The sequence below is a fragment of the Planococcus citri genome, chromosome 1 (assembly GCF_950023065.1).
Source record: "Planococcus citri chromosome 1, ihPlaCitr1.1, whole genome shotgun sequence".
NCBI lineage: Eukaryota > Metazoa > Arthropoda > Insecta > Hemiptera > Pseudococcidae > Planococcus > Planococcus citri.
The window spans coordinates 57,179,735-57,200,663 of record NC_088677.1 but is presented as its reverse complement, the minus strand read 5'-3'; the positions used below and the strand labels follow the sequence as shown (position 1 = coordinate 57,200,663).

General features: G+C 34.5%; 1 protein-coding gene across 2 annotated transcripts in view; it reads right to left on the bottom strand.

The window, feature by feature from the left end:
• LOC135833008 (limbic system-associated membrane protein-like) overlaps positions 1–20,929 on the bottom strand; it is a 489,776-nt gene that overhangs the window by 26,300 nt on the left and 442,547 nt on the right. For both annotated transcript variants that reach the window (XM_065346596.1, XM_065346597.1), the window contains exon 8: positions 8,457–8,656. In XM_065346596.1, coding sequence (XP_065202668.1) covers positions 8,457–8,656 — 200 coding nt within the window. The remainder of the gene's footprint in view (positions 1–8,456; positions 8,657–20,929) is intronic.

Here is a 20,929-nt window from a genome sequence, read left to right as displayed (position 1 = left end):
ATTTATTCTCGAACGAATGAGTCATTGAAAAATCAAATTACGTTGAATATGTCGTGAAGAAAACCGCAAGTTGAAATTGAACCAAATTCGTTCGGAAATGATTCGCTCATATTCCACAAATCATTCCAGAACGACTGAATCGTTACTAGGTAAATCAAATCCAGTGAAAGAGAACGTGGCAAAATTTGACTTTTATGATTCTTTGTGAATGATTTACTCAGAGGAGAAAAAATCGTTCATGTATGAATGAATCAATAAATTACATACATGAAAATAACATAACCAAACTTGGCCTCAATAATTTTTCCTTCATCTACGAATAGATAATCAAATGAGAAAGCCACTTTCCAAATTTCCATGAAAATCTGCGAATAACAGCTCTGGAGAAAAATAATTTCCCTCTATTTCTGTCTCAAAAAAACCCTAATCAGCGTTCGAATTGGGGGAAATTTCAACAACTTCACAACGTTTCAACTTCGTTCGCATCACATACACGCGCTTACATCGTTTCAAAAATTAAAACCTTTCCGCGAAAAAAAAAGCTGGACAATCGACGAGACAAAGTTGGAAAAATAACCTTGTAGTAAGCGAGGGGAAAACACGTCGAAAACCGAAACGAGAAATCCGAAGTAAATTAAAAAAATATACGACTTTTTCGCTTTTTTCCTGATCAGCAAAAAAGGCCTAGGATCAGACTGGCGGGATACTTTTGACGTATTTCACGCAATTAAATCCGAGTAGGTATATTTCCAATTGTGGAAACATCCTCTTTCCCTTCCTATAGACGAGATGTTGGAAAAATGAAACCGTGTCGAATTTCATTCGGCTAAAAAAAACACAACAGAGAAAACACCTTCACGTGAGGAAACAATCGTTTGGAATTTTCCGAAACGAACGAGCGACGACGTGTCGAGGAAAAAGAGAAGAGGAAAACCCGGACCCGTGTAACGTATTTATATAATAATAAATAAGTGTAAAAGGAAATGAAAACAAAACGCACAACGATTTTCGACGCAACACGAGCAGGCAAAATTTATTTGTCGTTTCTTCTTTTTTATGTAACTGATGAGAGGAAGCTAGGGAGAGAATGATTCTACCATTAATTAGTTTAAATACGAACGTTTTCGCGCTCTTAATGGATTTCAACTCGGATGCAGAGCCTTTACTACTGGAATTCCATATCCTATGAAAATGCTAATTAATCTTTAAGATTGTAACATCGTATTGTTCTTATATATTTTGCGTTAAGATTACATGATTAATTACCAACGTATAATTATCATTGGTACATAAAAACTGTTTTTTAAATACTCGCTAGCTCATAAATCACTCTGTTAAATGTACGCGGAGTGGTACTTCTCTGCGGACGTTATGTTATACTGCATATCTCGTCCGAAAATACGAATTACATCTATTCATCCCCTCAGCTTACCTACCACTCTGGCACACACATACTACCTACCATATTTCATTTTGAATAAACATTTAGCACATAAAAACTATTCGGATCGTTTATCGCGAACTGAATACGAATGTCTAAAAAAAATTTTCATTCAATTCGACTCGACAATTCTTACATTACCATACGTATAAGTAACTTCTTTCAAAGATTCGAAATTATACCTACTTAATTAAATCGTTTCGATGGTTCATTACACAATTCCCTCCCCCTCCCCAGAGCAGCATCCACCTACCCTTTGGTTCCCATAATTTGCCATTTTTTGACGAGGGGAGCTTTTTTTTTTACGTTACAGCAGATTTTTAATTTCATATTTCTTTGCGAGGAGTGCTCGTTCGAGTGTAATTTTTTCTAAGAAAATTGCCCAAAATTTGAACAGGAATGTTTTTTAAAATCCAGCCCTTTACAAAATTCCTGCACATTTCGCTAATTCAATTCACGACTGTAAATGATTCGATTATCTAAGCAAAAAAATCATTCCCGAACGAATGAATCATTTGTATGAAAATGAAATTATTGCTTCGCGAATGAGATATTTTTATGAAACAATAAAGAATTCTACAATGAAAAATGAATCATTCGCAACTGCACGAATTATTATTGTTATTATTAGAACATGGAACATGGTTTATGAACGATTCGATTATAATGTGAGCGAATCGTTCGTGAACGACTAAATGGTTCAGTGAAGAAAGATTCATTCATTGAAAAACTGTGTACCTAATTTCGTTTACAATAAGAAAACAGAAACAGATCACAATTGATTCGGTTATTATATGAGCAAATCATTCGCGAACGACTGATTCACTTTTGTTGAAAGGTTATAGTTTTTACGAGGAAAATTTTTAGAATTAGTTCGAGAAAAAGATCACAAACGACTCGACTAATATGCAAGAAAATCCCTCGCAAACGACTGAGTCACTCAGTAAAGAATGAGTCACTGTATTCACTGAGATATTTAGGAAAACTGATTACGATCGATTTGAATATTATATGAACAAATCATTTGCGAACGACTAAACCACCTGATGAAATTGTCTGTTTGTATTTTATTAGCAAACACTTCCTGAACAACTCTGCTATTTATTATGCGAGCAAATCGTTCGCAAACGACGAATCACTTCCTGCAAAAAGAGTCTTCAAAACTGATCGCCAAGAACTCGACTATTACCTATATGAGCAAATCATTCGCGAACGACTGAATCGTCCTATGAAATACTAGTTTGAAAACGAATGTACGATTTCACCGCAATAGAAAAAACCATTCGCAAACAATTTGACCTTCAAGATGAATGAATCGTTCACGAACGCTTGAATCATTTCGTGAACATACAGAAAGAATCTTCAAGGAAGAACCGCATTGTTTATTATTCACAAGCAAACTTATCATGAAAGATTGAATTGAATTTTTGAGTTGGAATCGAATCATTTTACGAGTAGGTAAACTGTTCACGAACGATTCACCTATTATTTGCGCAAATCTTTCGTGAACGACTGAATCATTCGATGAAAGTGAACTGATCTCGAAAGAGTGTAGGTTGCATTTTTTTTTTCGTTAGAGAAATGTTCGCGAACAACTTGATGAATGAACGAATCGTTCGCGAACGACTGAATCATTCGATGTGCCAAGCGTTTTTTAAATAAGGAACTGAACAATTTTATGCAAGAAGTAGTCACAAGTGACTTGATCATTATGGGCAGAAAAGTCGTTCGTGAACGACTGAATCACTTGATGAACGATTAATTTTCCAAATGGAACTGAATAATTGTACGAGGCAAATAGTAACAAATGACTGAACCATTACTGGTTGGAAAATTCTTCGCGAACGACTGAATCATTTGATGAATGGCTTACGCTTTTTTTGTAAACCGTTCGGCGTTCATGAACAATTTAAATCACTCGTTGACCAATGAATTCTTTTGGAAAAAATAAATGAGGAGCTTGGTGACAAAGTTAGACAAACGCCACGGAGGGCGCATACGGAAAGGGACCTAACGACCAAAAAAAAAAAGTTCTCCGAAATTGTTGTAGGAACCCTTTACAGAGTTCCTACAACAATTTCGGAGAACTTTTTTTTTTTTTTTTTTTGGTCGTTAGGTCCCTTTCCGTATGCGCCCTCCGTGGCGTTTGTCTAACTTTGTCACCAAGCTCCTCAAATAAATAATTTATCAAAGAATTAGTAGATAATAAACAACTCGACCACTGTTTGTAGAAAAATCGTTCGTGAACGACTGAATCACTTCATGAACAACGAGAACAGTCTACGATCAAACCGTTCGCGAACTTTACGAACAAAAGGTTTATGAACGATGTCGCTGTTTTTCAAAGAAATCGTTCACGAACGACTGAATCACTCGATGAACTATAGATAACACACCGTCTGATCAACTTACTAAAAATCCCCAGCTCTAAATGATGAACGTCGACTATTAGTTCGCGAACGATTGATTCAAATCGTTGAACGAATGTTAGTGAACGATTCCGATGAAAAAAATAAATCGATTCTCCAATTTTCTCAAACGGTTCACTTTTACGAATATTCATTAACAAAAATGTCTATCGATTTGTGTTAGGAAAACTCTGTTTCCATAAAATAATTACATTATAATTCTCAAATCAGCTTGTTCGTCAACTAAACTTTTCAAGTTGCAACGAATGTCCCATGTTCGTTTCAAAATTGATTACATTTTCCCTTCTCCTCCTTTCATCACCATACGAAAAATTCTTACATACGAAAGAGTCTCCTAGGCTGAGTCAAGAAAGAAAAAAAAACTCGAATATATATTTAAATCATCTTCGCAACGAGACTTTTTTTCGCTTTGAGCACATGCACTTCGAATCGAATTAATCTTATCGCGAAAAACTACAAAACACATGTTATTCAAAGTAGAGGTAATTTTTCAACGAGATGGAAAAATACTTATATACGACGAACGAGCCAACTCGACGGCGCAGTCGGCATATAGAAAAAGTTATACGCTCGTGAGAACGACTCGAGAAGACTGCCATGTACCCCCTTCCCCCTCCCCCCACCGTTGAGAAAAAAAGTTTAATACGTCATTTCGAATAAAATTAAATACTGTATATATTTCGTTACTAGGTAGAGAGAGGTGAAGTACCTACCTAAATAAGCCTTTATATACGTAGGTAACCGTACGACAGGCCTAACTTAAAAAAATCTAATTTACTTCGGTAGGTATATATAGAATAAGATATAAGCATAATATAAGAACAATGCAGGCGTAATAATAATATCGTATTTTGGAAAAAGAATCGTAGAAATTTCATTAAAAAACAATACAGCGTCGTTTTCGAAGCAGTTCCCCTCCGAAAAATGTCCTGTTTTCAGTATATATTAGGCAGTTATAACATTCAGAAGCGCGTAGGTGTGTGAGCAAAAACGTTGAAGCGAAATTTAGTAAATCACGATAAGGAGACGCGCAGCACAGATAAGGAAAAGGAGACAAGAGATGGTGGAAATTCTCGTAATAGTTCGGTGGGGTAAATACCGCAACGAGAGGAGCAGCGGCGATGAATTATCAATGCGAAATGATTCACGATATGCAATAGAAGACGTCAAACGCTCAAATGGAAACAATATAATAGAAATAGCCTCGGAATTTAATTTCGAGCTGTCAGGTCTGACATCTTAATAAACTTTTGAGATTTCCTTTAAACATGCGGTATATAGGAAAGTATACCAGCTCGCCCTTGCCCCTTCGTTCCCTTCCAATCGAATTTCATTCTCTATTTAGTACAGAAGCTAAGGTATGCAGTGAGAGGGTGGCTTGAAGGCAAGAAAATATAGTGCTAGAACTCGTATCGAGAAGCTCTTTTGGTTGCGTAGGTATTTGGCATATATACTACGTACATACGTAGGATGGGTACCCCTCTATCTTGTGTTGTAAGTACGTGAACACTATATTCGCACGTGCTGGGTAAATTCGCGGCTGTTTGACTCTTTGATTGGTCTATTCGATGAGTTTCTCCATCGTTCGACAATTCACATGTTGTACGTATAGTGTATTTTTTAATTAGCATTCTGTGTATCGCTTTTAAGTGGTGTTATCTTATTTTTAAATGCACGCAGTTGAACCGAACCGGCCGCATGCAGTGGCGTAGCCAGGATTTTCTCAAGGAGGGGGCAAAACCAGATTTTTAGGCATGAAAAATCGAAATGAGGGGTAATTTTCTGGAAACTTATCGTATGTGTGGTGATTTCATGAAAATGAAGGCAAAATTACAGCTCGAGCGAAAATTTTTAGAAAAAATGGGTCCGAACAACAAAAAAACGTCCATTTTTCCATGTTTTCTTTCAAATTTTGGCTCGCAAGGGGGGAGGTGCCGATGGTTCTCAATAATCTATACAATTTTTTTATCTTCTTTTGCCTTCTTTTCCTCTCCCTATATTTTTACTTTTTTTCTAATTCCGTAAGACTACAATTCGGGGTAGAACAAAGAATGTGTACTTTCAGTCTTCTTTGATCTTGAAAAAGCTTTTGACAAAGCATGGAGATACAGAATACTTCAAAAAATACATTCTATTGGAATTCGAGGGCATTTAGCTTACTTCATTCAAAACTTTTTATCAAATCGTACTTTTAGAGTCAGAATTGAAAATACATACTCAGAACTTTTTGATATTGAAAATGGAGTCCCTCAAGACTCTGTACTTAGCACCATACTGTTCATACTCCTAATTGATGACATCTGTAGTATTATTCTCCAACCTCTTTCCTTAAGAATTTTTGCAGATGTAAAACATTTCAATATGTTCAAATAACATCAAACTAGCCTCAAAAATGATCCAAAAAACTCTCAATTGTATCAAAAAATGAGCTGAATCAAATGGACTAACATTTTCTGAATTTAAAACTCGCTGTATACTTTTTACTAAAAGAAATAAAACGTACCCAGAACCTATTCTTGAATTCAAAGGACATCCTTTAGTTTTTAAACCAACTACCAAATTCCTCGGACTTACTTTTGATAAAAAGTTATTTATTGGACTTCTCATTTTCTTAACATAAAACCTAAGCTTAACAAACGTCTAAATTTACTAAAAATTATTAAAAATCCAAAGTATATAATCCATCACGCCAACTATTACTCCACTTGTACAAAGCTCTGATATGTAGTAAAATTGAATATGGAAGCCCATGCTTTACAAACCTCTCAAATAAAACTACCAACATCCTCAAAACTGTTCAAAATTCTTCCTTGCGCATTTGCATAGATGCTCTCTATTCTTCTCCGATTAATAGCATCTATTGTGAAGCTGCAGAGCTACCTCCTGACTTTGGGAAAATTCTCATGACAAACAAATTCGTGACAACTGTTGCAAATAATCCATCTCACCCTCTTCAAAAGCACTCAATGTCTACAACTCTCAGCATTTCCTCCATATTTCAGGGCCAATCCCAGAATTTATCAAAAAAATGAACAACCTACAAATTAACCTAGAGAAAACCTGATCCATAAACCAATATCTTATCCCCCTTGGTCTCTCAAACACATACAGATGGAACTCTATATTTGAAGCAGGGAAATACAATGTCGGCTAAGTGCCAATCACGTTTTTTACGGGAGAGCGTAAACGAGTTTGCATAACAGGTACATCTTATAGAAAGCGCTATCTCTCGGTGTTCCATAGTACAACTTGGACTCCAAGTTGTACTATGGAACACCGAGAGATAGCCCTTTCTATAAGATGTACCTGTTATGCAAACTCGTTTACGCTCTCACGTAAAAAACGTGATTGGCACTTAGCCGACATTGTATTTCCCTGCTTCATTTAAGAAACTACCCAAAACATGATCACTCCCCATTATTAATCAAGAGTCATTACTTAGAACTGTTATCAAACTATACGGAATATAACTTATGCTTCACAGATGGTTCAAAAATTTCCAACATTCATACTGGTTATGCTTACTCAATAAATGACAAAGTTCTCAATTTTAAAATTCACAACTATGCCTAAATTTTTATTGCAGAACTCACCACCATAAAACATTGCTTAATAGATATAATTCCCATGCAATCAGAAAACAAAAAATTCTTAATATAAAGCGACTCTTCAGGTTCACTGCTATCCATTCAAAACATTTTTTCTGATCATCCCATAGTCCAAGACATCTATAAGTCCCTTTTTAACTTTCAAAATTATGATCACTCTATTAGCTTCATGTATGTTTCCCAGCCACATAGGTATCACTGGAAACAAAACCGTTCATAGATTAGCAAAAACAGCCGCTGTCCCCTCCCCTCTTATCTCTCTCACTACTGATGATATTAAATCTCAAATCACTCACAACACATTTACCAGGTCACAACAAACTTCAATAAAACTCTTGCAACATAAAAAAAAACCCTCCCCTGGAAAAATCTAGGCCACCTGAACAGAAATGAAGAAATCCTCATTACTATAGACTAAGAATAGGCCACACAAAAATTACACATAACCACCCATACCAAAAGGAACCAAAACCCCCATGCTAATTTTGCAGAAATGAACCCACATCCATCCAACACATACCTACTTTTCAACTGTCCTCAACTGAAACAAAACAGACTTACACTACAGATAAAAGAAAACCCACCTATTATACCGGACAAACCCTCTGTAATACAAAAATTCATCTCCCTAATAAAAAACATCAACCTCACAAACCAAATCCAACCCCCCCTTTACGGGTGTAATAATCTTAAACACCCCCCCCCAAACTGTGGATATTCTTTTATCAATAATGTCTTCATTTAGTCGTTCTCGAACGACTCTCTGATTATTCAACTCGAACCGTTGCTCTTTCCCTCGATAAAAACCCCAATTTTTCAACCATGTGGCCAATTTAAAAAATTACATTCGATTCATAAATCGATCTCTCGAATAAGTATAAGACTATTAATTGGTTCAAAGCCTTCGTGGCCTCACAGATCGACTCGATCGTTTGAAACAAACCAGAATAAGTATAGGAATTACAACTTTGAACTCACCTTTTTGCCAGGCTTCAAATCGTATTTATTGGGATACGAGATGTAATGTGGCTGGAAAGTTTGCGGCGCTTCTGAAACACTCCTGTACGACAATTTGTACTCTTCGATTGGCGTATAGCTGCTGACAGCCCACGTAATATTATAACTATCCTTCTGTTTGCCGTTGCTGTTACTTCGAAAGATGGCCGGATGCGGTTTGCCTATAAGAACCAAAATCCCATATATTAATAATACATATAGGTACAATCGAGAATCGACTCGAAACCCTAAGTAAAGCTGTTGCCATTCTATAATAAGCCTTATTAGGTGTGTAGGTGTACTACAGCTGCATAGAGGTTCGATGATTCCACTTGGAAATAATCTCGTAGTCAGCCTTTAAAATTCGGGCGCGAATCATAGACTTGAGAGAGACAGAGGTATGAAATGGAGACTAGGTAGAGCATCGTATATAGAGATACTCCAGCATGCTAATTTCCGCTGCTAAGTACCTGCGCTTGAGAGTACCTACACTGATAATCAACATCGAGTCGTATATGTTGTAGCTAGGGTACCTACGAGACTATGTACGTAGGTGCCTTTTAAATTGTGAACTCTCTCATATATAGCTTAGCCAGGCTGATGCTCGTAGAGGCATCATGTAGACAGTAGACGCAAGATCACCTTTATTACGATGACGACAACGATAGAGTCATCTCTTTCGCTCTCTCATGCCTTTTCGTAAAGTATGCCGATGTTCGTTTTAATATATAAACTCTCCATATCTCGTGTACCATACCACCTGCCTACGTACAAACTCGGTGTATACGACTTTATTAGGTACTACACGACGAATGAAATGACGATGGTCTCTCTCACAATATAGCAACGCAGCTTCTTCACAATCCAAATAAACCACCCTCTCGAAACGATGAAAATTTATTCGCACGTATAATCGATGTAGAAATAACACCTTTCTGAACATTTTGCCGACAGACGACAACGACGACGAGTTAGTCGAAACTCTTTTCGAAATTCTTCTCTCTTTTGTCGTTAATTAAGTAGGACACGAAGAAAATCGTTTATTTTAAAAGATTGAAATTAAACGTTGTTCATTATCTGTACTCTCCTTTCACGATTCCTTTTACCCTACTTCCTTACTGACTGGCTGCCTGGCTGGATGGTTTTCGTTCATTCGTTTCGCGAACAGATTTATAACAATAGGTCTTTCTTTAAGCTCTCGACTCAGTCGCGCCAACGAAACATGGCAAAAAAAGTTGTAAAAATAAAAGATAAATATCTCGTTCCTTGCTTATTGTGAGAGGAAACTAAAATTCTGATAAAATATGATGTAGGTAATAGGTATTAGGTATGTATCTCGAATATCTCAAAGTTCTCATGAAATTTAACGTCAGATATTTATATGCATGATAAGTATGGGTAAAAAAAGTGATCGAATTCAGAGAAAATAAAATAAAAAAAGGAATGTCAAAATTTGATAAAAAATTATGAAGAAGTAGGATTTTAGCATAAAAATGTTTCAAATATTCAAGTTTGAAGGATGGAAAGAGGAGAGGTGTAGGTCGAAATTTATTCAGGTCTAAATTTTTCTGCTTTCAAAAAAATTTAGGTAGAAATAATAAAAACAATAATCTAACGATTCTGAAAAAAAAATGAGTAAGCGAATGGAAAATATCAAAGTATAAATGAAAAAAGGTTTCAATCTTGAGGAAGGAAAGGGACGGGGAGGAGGAGTTTTCACAATTCATTTCAGCTAACATTTGTCTATTTTCAAAAAAAAAAAAAAAACTTACACAAAACACAAATTGAAAAGTTTAAAAGTTTGATAGAAAAAAAGAGAAAAAGCAACTTTTATGCAATTTTGGAGCAGGAAATCTATTTAGATGTTTTGAATTGAAATAGGCAAGCAGAGGGTACACTTGAAATTAATACCTAAGTCAAATGTTTCTCATTAAAAAAAAAAAAAAACATGAAATGCAAATCAAAATTTTGAAAAAAGGGGAATTCAAATGTTTGAATTGAGATTCCGGAAGAAGGGGAAGGGCAGAGGTCTAATCAACATTATTATTTAAGTGAAAAAATTTTCATTCAAAAAGAAAAAATAAAAAAAATATCTAACATCAAAATTTTGAAAAAATGGTAAAATAAAAATGGAAAATGTCAACATTTGATTTAAATATGTAACATGATTTTTCCCCAAATGTCTTAATTCTATGGAAGGAAAGAACGTGACGAAGCGGAGGATCAAAATTTATTCAAGTCGAAATATTTTTGTTGTCAATTGAAAGAAGTTTGAAATTTTTTTTTTTTTTTTTTTGGGTGTTTGTAATGAGTAGAACAAAAATTCAAAATTTTGAAGGAAAAAAACGAATAAATATACCTAGATAAGAAAGTGAAAAATTCAACACTCGAAAAGAGGTTTCAATCTGGTAAAAAAAGTAGGAGGTGGTCTGGTTTAAAATTTATTCAGTTAAAATTTTTCTGCCAACTACACAAAAACCGAGGAAAAAATGCTCAGAAAGAAAGAGAGAATACTAAAATAGAAAATTTAAAAGTTTGATTGAAAATTTTTTTAAAAAGGCACAACTTTTAGCAAAGATTGTTTCTCATATTAAAAATTTAGAGGAAAAAAAGAGGGAGGGAGACGTATTAAAATTTACTCTCATAAATTTTTTTTACTTCCGACTGAAACTTGAAAAAAATGAGAACAATCAAAAATCTACTAAAAAAAAAACAAATGCTAGAAAACTTTACATTTTGACTGAATAAAGTTTAAAAAGCTGCACTTGTTTTGAAATTTTTACAAAAAAACGCACTTTTTTAGGCAATCCGTGCCTTTCTAGCTCATTCTAAATCTTACACCCCGAAAATATCATTTCGACAGAAATTTCACTTCTGACGAGGAAGGGCGGGTTCTGCGCCAGGAGCTCTGAAATTCTCCATATTGTACGATTATTCGAGCACCAGCGTTAGTAATTAGGCCCATCAACTTTTCCGGATAGGAAACTGGAAATATAAACAACACAAGTGAGCAGTCCCCCATTCCCAGGGAAAAATTTCAAATTTTAACCAACCCCGCCCCTCCTAAAATTTCATGAAAAACTCAACATGAAGCTTTCCTCCAAGACACAAAAAGGATACACGAAAAAGGGCAAAATAAATAGGCATTTCCACTTTCGAAAAGGCTGCTACAGCAACAACGAAAGAAAGCACGTTTTTTCATCGTGGTTTTTCATATTTTCATCAACTCATTCTTCTTCCTCTCCAACTCCCCTTTCTCCTTCGTATCTCATGTCTTTCATATAGGTATACAATACACCAAAAACCGAATGAACGAACTTCTTTCAGAATAAAAGAAAAATCTCGATTCAGGTGTGTTTTCTCAAGAATTTAGCAATACTAGTTTAGCTTCAGCTTTCAATATACGCGAACACGAACACCAACGACGAACCAAAAACACAGCCTTTAATCAATAAATATAATTAACTTTATAAATTTCAATTATATTCGCGTTCGAGGAACGTTTCGCAAGCAGGTAATGAAAATAACGCCGTGCAAAAGTAATCTGCTCGCTAACTTTAAATATTTTCTTAGCACACGCTGAAATGATTTCGATTACAAATATTAGCCATTTTCTTCGAGTAAATAAACATCGTCATCGCACCGATGATTATGATGACGAGGAGACCTCATCCTCATGTACCAGAAAGAAGCACAGAGAAAGAGAGAGAAAGAATCTAAGAAGATCCCAGTCCCTCTACACATTCACTTCTACCATCGTCGTAGCTATCGCTCTAGAAAATTTCATTTTTACAACCAAAGAAAACATCATTTCCCGAAAGGAAGAAAAAAGTACACAGGCAGCGAAGGCAAAAAGTAATACGATTAATAAACTCGACTCGAACGGTAACTTTAACCCCTTTGAAAATGCTGTCGTCGTCGTTGACGTAGCTGCTCTGTAGCCTTTCCACCATCACCGGTAGGTAAGTCAATTCAGACGAGATATTGTTAATATGAAATCGAATACCGAAGAAAAGCTACGTACAAAAAGAGAGAAATGGAGAAAAAAAAAGATTCAACGCGCCGGGACTTTTCTCTACGCCTGGCTTTATTAAACGGATTTCCCTCTCGCTCTTCTTCACTCCGCTGACGATTAATTACATTGTATTGTGCAGGCCGATTTGAAAAACGAAACGAACACTATTTTTTGCTCACTAGGTCGCTCGTCTTGCGTGTATTTATCAACTCTTTTCCGTATCTATCTCTATCTGTCTCATTTTCTCTCAATATAGCTTATATAGCCGAGTAATTCCTTCGAGAATACGGATACGGCAGAGACGATAGCGACAAAACCGATGAATTTGTAGGGCATAACAAAAAAATTTTAGTTTCCGCATCAAAATTTGTACCGTAGAGCTTTTCTTCGCTCGACAAAAGAGGAAAAACATGGACTAAAATTTATTTCCACAGAGAGAATTATTATATAGATGTTCTCAAGGTTGTCTTGTTCGATATCCAAGTTATTTCAACACACATACAGGGTGTTTCGAAAATTAGTAATCTGATGTGTGGGTGGTGGGATTTTCAGATTTGAAGGGGGACCACCGTGACAAAATATCTCACTTTTGATACATCCTGTAGGTACACCCGAAAACAGATAGTTAATTCAAGTTTCTATAAATTTCCTGATTCATAAACCCTTGAAATCAGTTCGAAACTATTTCGAGAAAATTTCTTTCACAAAATCGAATACTTTTGGCTTTCGAGGATATAGAAAAAAAAATAAATCAATTTCATTCGCATCATTCGTGAAATTCTTTCGTTGCTTTAAGCATAGTAGACACTTCTTCTCTTCTAACACCTTCTTCATCGCGTGCTTGTTTATATCACGTTTAATTTTCAATTCGATCGACTTTCGACTTGCACGGTTGAAAAAAGAAGAAAAACAACGCTTCGCCGAAAATTATTTCCAACGTCATATTTCACGGGCGCGGAATTTTAATCCTTGGCAAACTTTTCGCTGCAACTTTTACACCACCGCGCCGGAAGAATAAGCAAATAAAATAGAATTACGGCAGAGCGGTGGCATCCTTGCGCGATAATTTACCGGTCTAGGTATATTATACGGCCAGACGTGGTATTAGCAGCTTTTAAATTTACGCACCATCTTCGAATAATTTTCACAACTTTTCGCGCCACTTCCCAAACAAAAATCATACCGCTAAAGAGGCATATGCAGCCAGCCAACATTTAAGCTCGTAGATCACTTTTAAAGGCTTTCCTATAATATTTATCGTACCTACCTACGTAATTTCGTGGCCAGCCGATGTCGACGAATTTTCATTAAACGAGGATTTACCTACTCGTCGACCTACGTACTTCGTACTTATGCACTTTACGTACCTATAAGTTTGGAGTACTTAGCTACCTGATCATCGAGCTAACGTGAGAATGTCGCGGAGAAGGTATCTTTCGTGACATTTTATCCTTGATAATTTGAAATCTCTCAAAATAGGAATGAAGTAGGCACTCATTTTTGAAAAAAAAGGAATAAATTCCCAAACTCTATTTCTGATAGTTCGTGAAATGGAAATGGAAACAGATTATCAATTCTCAAATAATTTTAGCACCGTATAATAATCGATTCAAAATCGAAAAAAAGATCCAAAAATAGACTTCTACATACAAAAATCCACCGAAACGAAAAATGGTTTCAAAAGAACCTGAAAATATATGAAAAATTCTGAACTTGTTTAAAGAGGTATCCAGGACATCTGAAATTGTCAGAAAACAGAAAATAGAGGACCTGTCTACATCATAAATCCCACAAAAGTTTTATTGGGGGGGGGGGGGAAATTAAAGAATGCAAGAAAAAATATTTTTGGAAGCCGAAAAATCATTCTGAAATGGTTTGAATACTGATTAAATCAATTAAAATTAATCGGAAATCCTAAAATCGTTCAGAAAATGGTAGACTAAAAATTGTATAAACATCTTAAAATTGGTCAAAAATGGAATATGAAGTGAGTAGGTATAGTAATTCGATCACAAAACGTCAAAGAACCAGCTCAGATATGGGAATTCATCTAGCCGCAGAAAATCACTCCGAAACGAACTTAACATTGATCAAACATGGCAAATTTTGACGAACCATCTTGAATAGGTACCTATGTAATTTACATTTCATCCCAGTCAAAAAAAATCACAACAAAATCGTCAGAAAATGAATCCAAAATGAAATGGTCAATTTGAAAAACGCTCAAAATCGATCAAGTGCTTATCAACAGTACTTCCAAAATTTGGAAATCATATATAAAAATTTATCAAAACTGAAAAAGTTACTCTCATCTCATAGCATGTGAAGTCAATTGAACTCCTGAAAATTTATTCCGTCGGAAAATCGTTTCAAAGTTAGAAAATTGCTTTAAAAATGTCGAAAAATCATTTCGAAGACACACGAAAAAAAAACGTCGGATTATCCATTAACTAGAAAGTGATCAGGTACTTATTGATCAAAAAATCGTCTAAAATCAAATATTAAAATGTTTTCCTTTCTTAAATCTCAGACTATCAAGAAAACAATTAACTCAAAAAATCATTCCTAAATGGGAGGAGTTAGTCAAAATTACACATGCCAGAAAACTTCTTAATTTTTGAATTCGACCAAGCAAGTAACGAAAGAGTTATTTCAGAATTGAAAAAGCAATTCAAAAACGCATTTTAGAAAAATCCCCCCCCCCCCAAAACAAATTATCTACGTACTTAGAAGTTGATCAGGTGTGAAAAAATGTTCAAAAACCGGACAGATGAATCGAAAAGTACAAAAACAAATCCTGAAATATCTATAAAGTATTGAAAAAGCATGTTTCAAAAAACACCCAAAGAAACTTGGACAATCCAGAAATAGACCAAGTATTTTTCAACGATCCATTCAAAATCCGAGACCCCAAAAAAGCATGCCAGATTATCTACAGATCCACGAAGTGCAAAGAAATTACCTAATCTCAAGTTGAACTTTCATTTGAAAACGCCAAAAAATCTCAGAAATTGATTATAAGTACGAGTATTCAAAAAATCCAATAGGTACATAATTATGCGAAATTTAAAAAGGAAAAAAAACAAACAAAACAAAAAATCATTTCAGAAGGAAACGTTCGTCTTCAATTTTAACGAGGAAATGTTTTTTGGAAGGAGCATGGCTTGAAACTCTGATAACTGAAATTTCAGCTCTTCAAATAGATTTTTTAGGAATTTTTTCAAATTTCAAAATGGCGACTTTCTGCTTAATTTTATTTTATTTTTTAATCTACTTCTTCAGTAAATAGGTATGATATTGACTTCTCCGAATATTGTAGCCAAATTAGCATAAAAATTTCTGCCACCAAAGATCTTATTGAAAAAAATTATTGAAAGCGATCCCCTGAACAACCCCTAAGAGTAACCATCCCCTCGACTCCTTGCTAGAAACATATAAGAACACTTCCGATCATCAGAAAATCGATAAGAGTCTTAAAAAAAATCTACTCAAAATCAGGAAATATAATTTTTTTCTCGAAAAAATGTAGTTATTTATCACTGTTGGCATTCGAAGGCAGGTGATTTTGATTATTTTCAAAACCTAAAAAAATAGACATCCTAAATAAATGAGAAAATGATCAAAATGTTGCAAAAGTTGCACGATCCTAACAACAAAATTGAAGTTTCAGTAACACGACAGTCGACAATCAATTTAAATCGAGCTTTAATTCAAAAAAGAAAACACGACACCATCAAACTAACTCTGACGAACTCGAATCTAAGGTACGCATTTTTCATTCCTTTGCTCGCTACTGCAGCTGACGCAAGAGCTCCATTACAGCCTGAAACTGATTACGTAGATACCAGGAACAGGAAGTCCTCTAAAAATCCAGCAAGTACAAGATACCTACCTACCTACTTATCTAAACTTATAAAATATCAAACTCGTCACTGCCAATATGTTTTTAAACTGCAAACTGCAGCTGTCAATTACGTATCCGTATTAAGTTTTCTCATTTGCCAAATACCGACCGATGGTGCGTACTTAGCTAGTAAAGAACCGTGAAGAAGAAGGCAGACAAGTAAGTAGTAGGTATACGATGACGTTGAAAACTTTTCAACAAACTAAGTAAGTATAACAAGTATACGCTAGCGGAATCTCGACTCTTTTATTTTTACGACGTAATTTTCCGATATCGTCGAAAAAGCGAGAGACAGACAGAGAAAGAGAGAGAAAGGCTACACGAACAGAGAATGACGTTTTCATTAAAATGAAAGATTAAAACTGCGAAAATTGTTAATTTCGAAAAAAGGTACCAGCTACGCTTTATTGATAGACGATGTTTTCCTCGAACACTAGGTATATCTCGATCCCTTCCCAGTTCCCCTTCTTCTTCATAAAGCCACACAGCAAGACCTGCTCGATGAAACGACAAAAATCTTCGAATAAATCAAATTTAAAAGCTTCTCGAATTTAAAGATACGAAAAAAAAATATGCCACCAGGCAGCGCGAATAAGCCCGCGAACGGCTCGCTATTATAATGAGCGAACTGAAGGACAAGGGGGGAGGGGAAAAGAACTCTTGGAAGGAAGAGAGAAAGAAAAGAGTAAAAACAGCTTCTTCATAATACGAGTACGGCGCTGCCGACGTCGTCGTCGTCGTCTTCTTCTTTATAGTAGCCTTCGCCAAATAATCCGCTTCTTTTGCGCGCCTCCTTCGTACCTTTTGGCTAATTTAATTAACCGCCGTATTTCTTTATTTACTTAATTACCAACGACTTAGCCGGCGTGTTTATTCGATTTATAAAAACGAAGTAAAAAAAAGAACGAGAAAAAAAAAGAATCTCTCTAGATTTAAAAAAAAAATACGTTCAACTTGACTGAAATATACATAATGTAGTTACAAAGAAATCTTAATATAGGATGCAGATCGATTCTAACCCTCCTTCTCCTCTCATAAAAACACTCAAGTTGAGTCATTTTCAGATAATTATGGGAGTACAATTATCAAGTTCTGGACTTTTAAGGTTCAAAATGGAGGTCATAGTTTCCTCTGCAAGGAGAGTTTTAAATCATGGGTAAGTTTTTAACTCAAGACTGATGATGAAATGTCATTGATAGGAACAAATTAGATAGGTACCCAATGTACCCATCTTAGCTCTAAAAATGTTGAAAATTGATCACACTATTTTTCAAAGTTTTTTAAAGACTGACAAGATAATTAAGAATTCATTGCAATTCTTTCAATGTTCTTCAAACTCAGAAATATGTAACAACTGAAAATTCATGAAAAATTACCGTAGTGATTTCTGAAAATTAAAAATAGGTAGGTGGGTAATTCTAAAAAAAGGTCAATTTTGAAAAACAGAAATCATTTTTTTGGAAAATTTCAAGCGGGAATCATTTGTATAGATGTCTCACAATCAGATCCCTTTTCTAGTGTTGGCCTCAATATTTTTTCTTCATTGATTTGGCAATTTTTTTTTTTTTTGATTAGGTATAATTCTAATTTTTATCCTCAGTTTTCATTTTTCGTGTACCCAGTTTCCTCAACAGTTGATATTCGTCGTCGTCGTGGTTCCTTATCCTTTACAGATTCAACAACACTCAATCCAAATCATATAATCTGGGAACCCTCTTGCCAGGTCCTGTGGACTTTGCTTGTTTCAATTTTTTTAAGTCTGAAAATAAATGATGTCAAAAATAGACCTACCGATCATCTCAGAAAAAATCAATCACTCCTTATGATTGAAATTCAGAATCAATAAAAATCGATTCATTGAAAATGTCAATTTTGAATCAAATGTAAGTAAGCAAGTTACCTATGCCTAATTTTAGCTAATTTTTTTCCAACAAAAACAAAAACGAATTGTACAGTATCGATCACCCACGAGGCCATGAAATAAATCGAAAATCGAAAAATCCAATTTCAAAAGATACCTAGCTTTACGGAAAAAAAAACAACAAAAAACGCACCTAGTATTCGCTAAAAGTGAAACAAAAAAATGCATACCTTCAAAGCAAAATTTGATAATTTCAAACATATCTAATCGATAAAATTTATCGATTTTCTGGCATTTAGTCGAGCAATTTTTGATCAAGACCAATTTTGAATCAGGGGATTAATTTTTGCAACTGAAATCGATTTTTTATCTCGAACATATTCTGTCATATGAGATGAGAATCGCAAATGAATCGATTTTTGAGATTCCATTACTTGAACAATTCTTGATCCGGAGTTCTATTTTTGAAATACATTATGCAAACATTTTTTTTTATTTGTGAAAATGAGTAGTCATATGAGATCGAAAATCGCAAATAAATCGATTTTTGAGGTTCGATAATTCGATTTTTAATCAAAAAGTTGATTTTTGAGCATGTATCATTTTTTTTCTCATTTCCAACATGATTGGCCATGGTGTTGAAAATCGCAAACAAATCGATTTTTGAGGTTTGATTAATCGATTTTCAGTCATGATCGATTTTTTATCGGGAGATCTAGACTTAAGATATCATCAAAAGTTCTTCCAAATTCTCAAGCCAGACAAACTAGAGTACCTAGGTACAATCAGATAGGTATCTAAATGTCAAATTAGGAGCATTTAAATAAAATAATAAAATAAAACTAGGGCAAAAAAAATTATTTTGAAAAATATTGTAAAAAAAATAAAGAAATGTAGACTACACATTAAAAAAATTTCTACAGGAACATTTCTGTCCTGAAAGTGCAGGAACAATAATTTGAGGAGCTCATTGCAAAAGTAGCCCTTGTCACATGAACTTTTAGACCCTTTTCACTCGATTGCACCTATTGCCAACTGCGGAGATCATGTTGTAATGATGAACTGACCGTCAAGTTGGTCTACCCTGAGTAGCCCTGAGAGGAATTGCTTTATAGAGTTTACATTCATGATACTGGGTACGCTCAAGGGAGAGCTTTGGAGATTGCATAGGTTCATGTGACAAGGGCTACTTTTGCAATGAGCTCCTCATTTCAAATCACCATAAGAGGAAAGTTAGAAGAAAATTGTCCCTTCCCATGCAGAAAAATAGTACTACTAAAGTAATACTAAAAGCAGTACTACTTTCAGTAGTACTAAATTGAGCAATTCAGTTTTACTGGCAGTACTACTAAGAAGTATTATTGTAGTACTACTGAGAAAGTATTACTGCAGTACTACTAGGACATATTACTGTAGTACTACTCAAAAGAACTGTACCTAGTACTACATTTTAACATTTTTAAATTAATTTTTAAAAATATTGAGTACATTTGGCACAATTTCTGTTATCAGTAATCGTTTTACTTTTTATCTATCGAATCATTAATTCATATACCATCCAATTCCATTAACGAAAATTTCCTACCTAACCTGAGATTCGAACCTGCGACCCTACGTTCCTAACTACCTAACCTTAACCACTGGACTATGGGGACTTCAATGGATATAGCACATTTTGAACAATATAAGCATATTATCCTTGTTATTCTGAAATATTTCATATTTCCTTTTTTTTTTAAATTGCAGTACATTATTAGTATTTTTTTTTTTAAATTGCAGTACATTATTAGTAAGGCAATTGTTTTAATGATATCGTATATTTTTTTGCTGCACCAAATACCGCAGATAGTAATTTTCTTTACGTTTTGTCAGTTTCATGCAATTTTGAGACAAATTATGACACTTTATAGCGCATTTTTTCGCATATTTTTGGAATAAATAAATGCAAATGCTTATTTTAGTTTTAAAAAAACGGTGATTTTGAAGTTTTTTCAGGTAGTTACAGCTTTTTTGTGGGAGAAAAACAGCAAAAATCAGTTTGAAAAATGGGAAAAAACAAAAATTTTGAAATTGTCAATATTACAAAAAACTGAATGTTTATTTTTTTTTAATAGCCTATATGAAAATTAAAAACGATGATCGATGCATTTGTGTTTTAAAATAAATTAATGTTTGACGTTTTTTAGGTTTTCCGATAGCTCATTGAAAATACATAGGTACCTACATTTTGATACCTACCCATGATGGAGCAGTTTTATAGCACTTATTTCTGCAGTCTTTGGTTTCTTAGCACAATAATATTAATGTAATGCGTTTTTTTTTTTTTTTTTTTTTTTAGATTGTATAATCACTTATTATGAGCGTTTTTTTTTTGCTGTTTTTCGAGCATATAGAAATAATTGCCGTATTTATTAGCTACTTAATTTTTTAAATTTCAGAAAAAACGTGTGCTGGGCAGGTATAATTGAAATTCAAACTCACATACCTATTTTTAACAAATAAGTTTAAGCTTGAACATAGACCATAAAATGAGAAATTTGTCTAAAGTAGTATTTAGAATGGTACTATAGTACTACTTGATACCACAATACCGAAGTAGTACTGAATAGTCTTACCTAAAGTAGTACTGGAATAGTACTATCGCATTACTTGGTATCCCAATACTGAAGTACTAC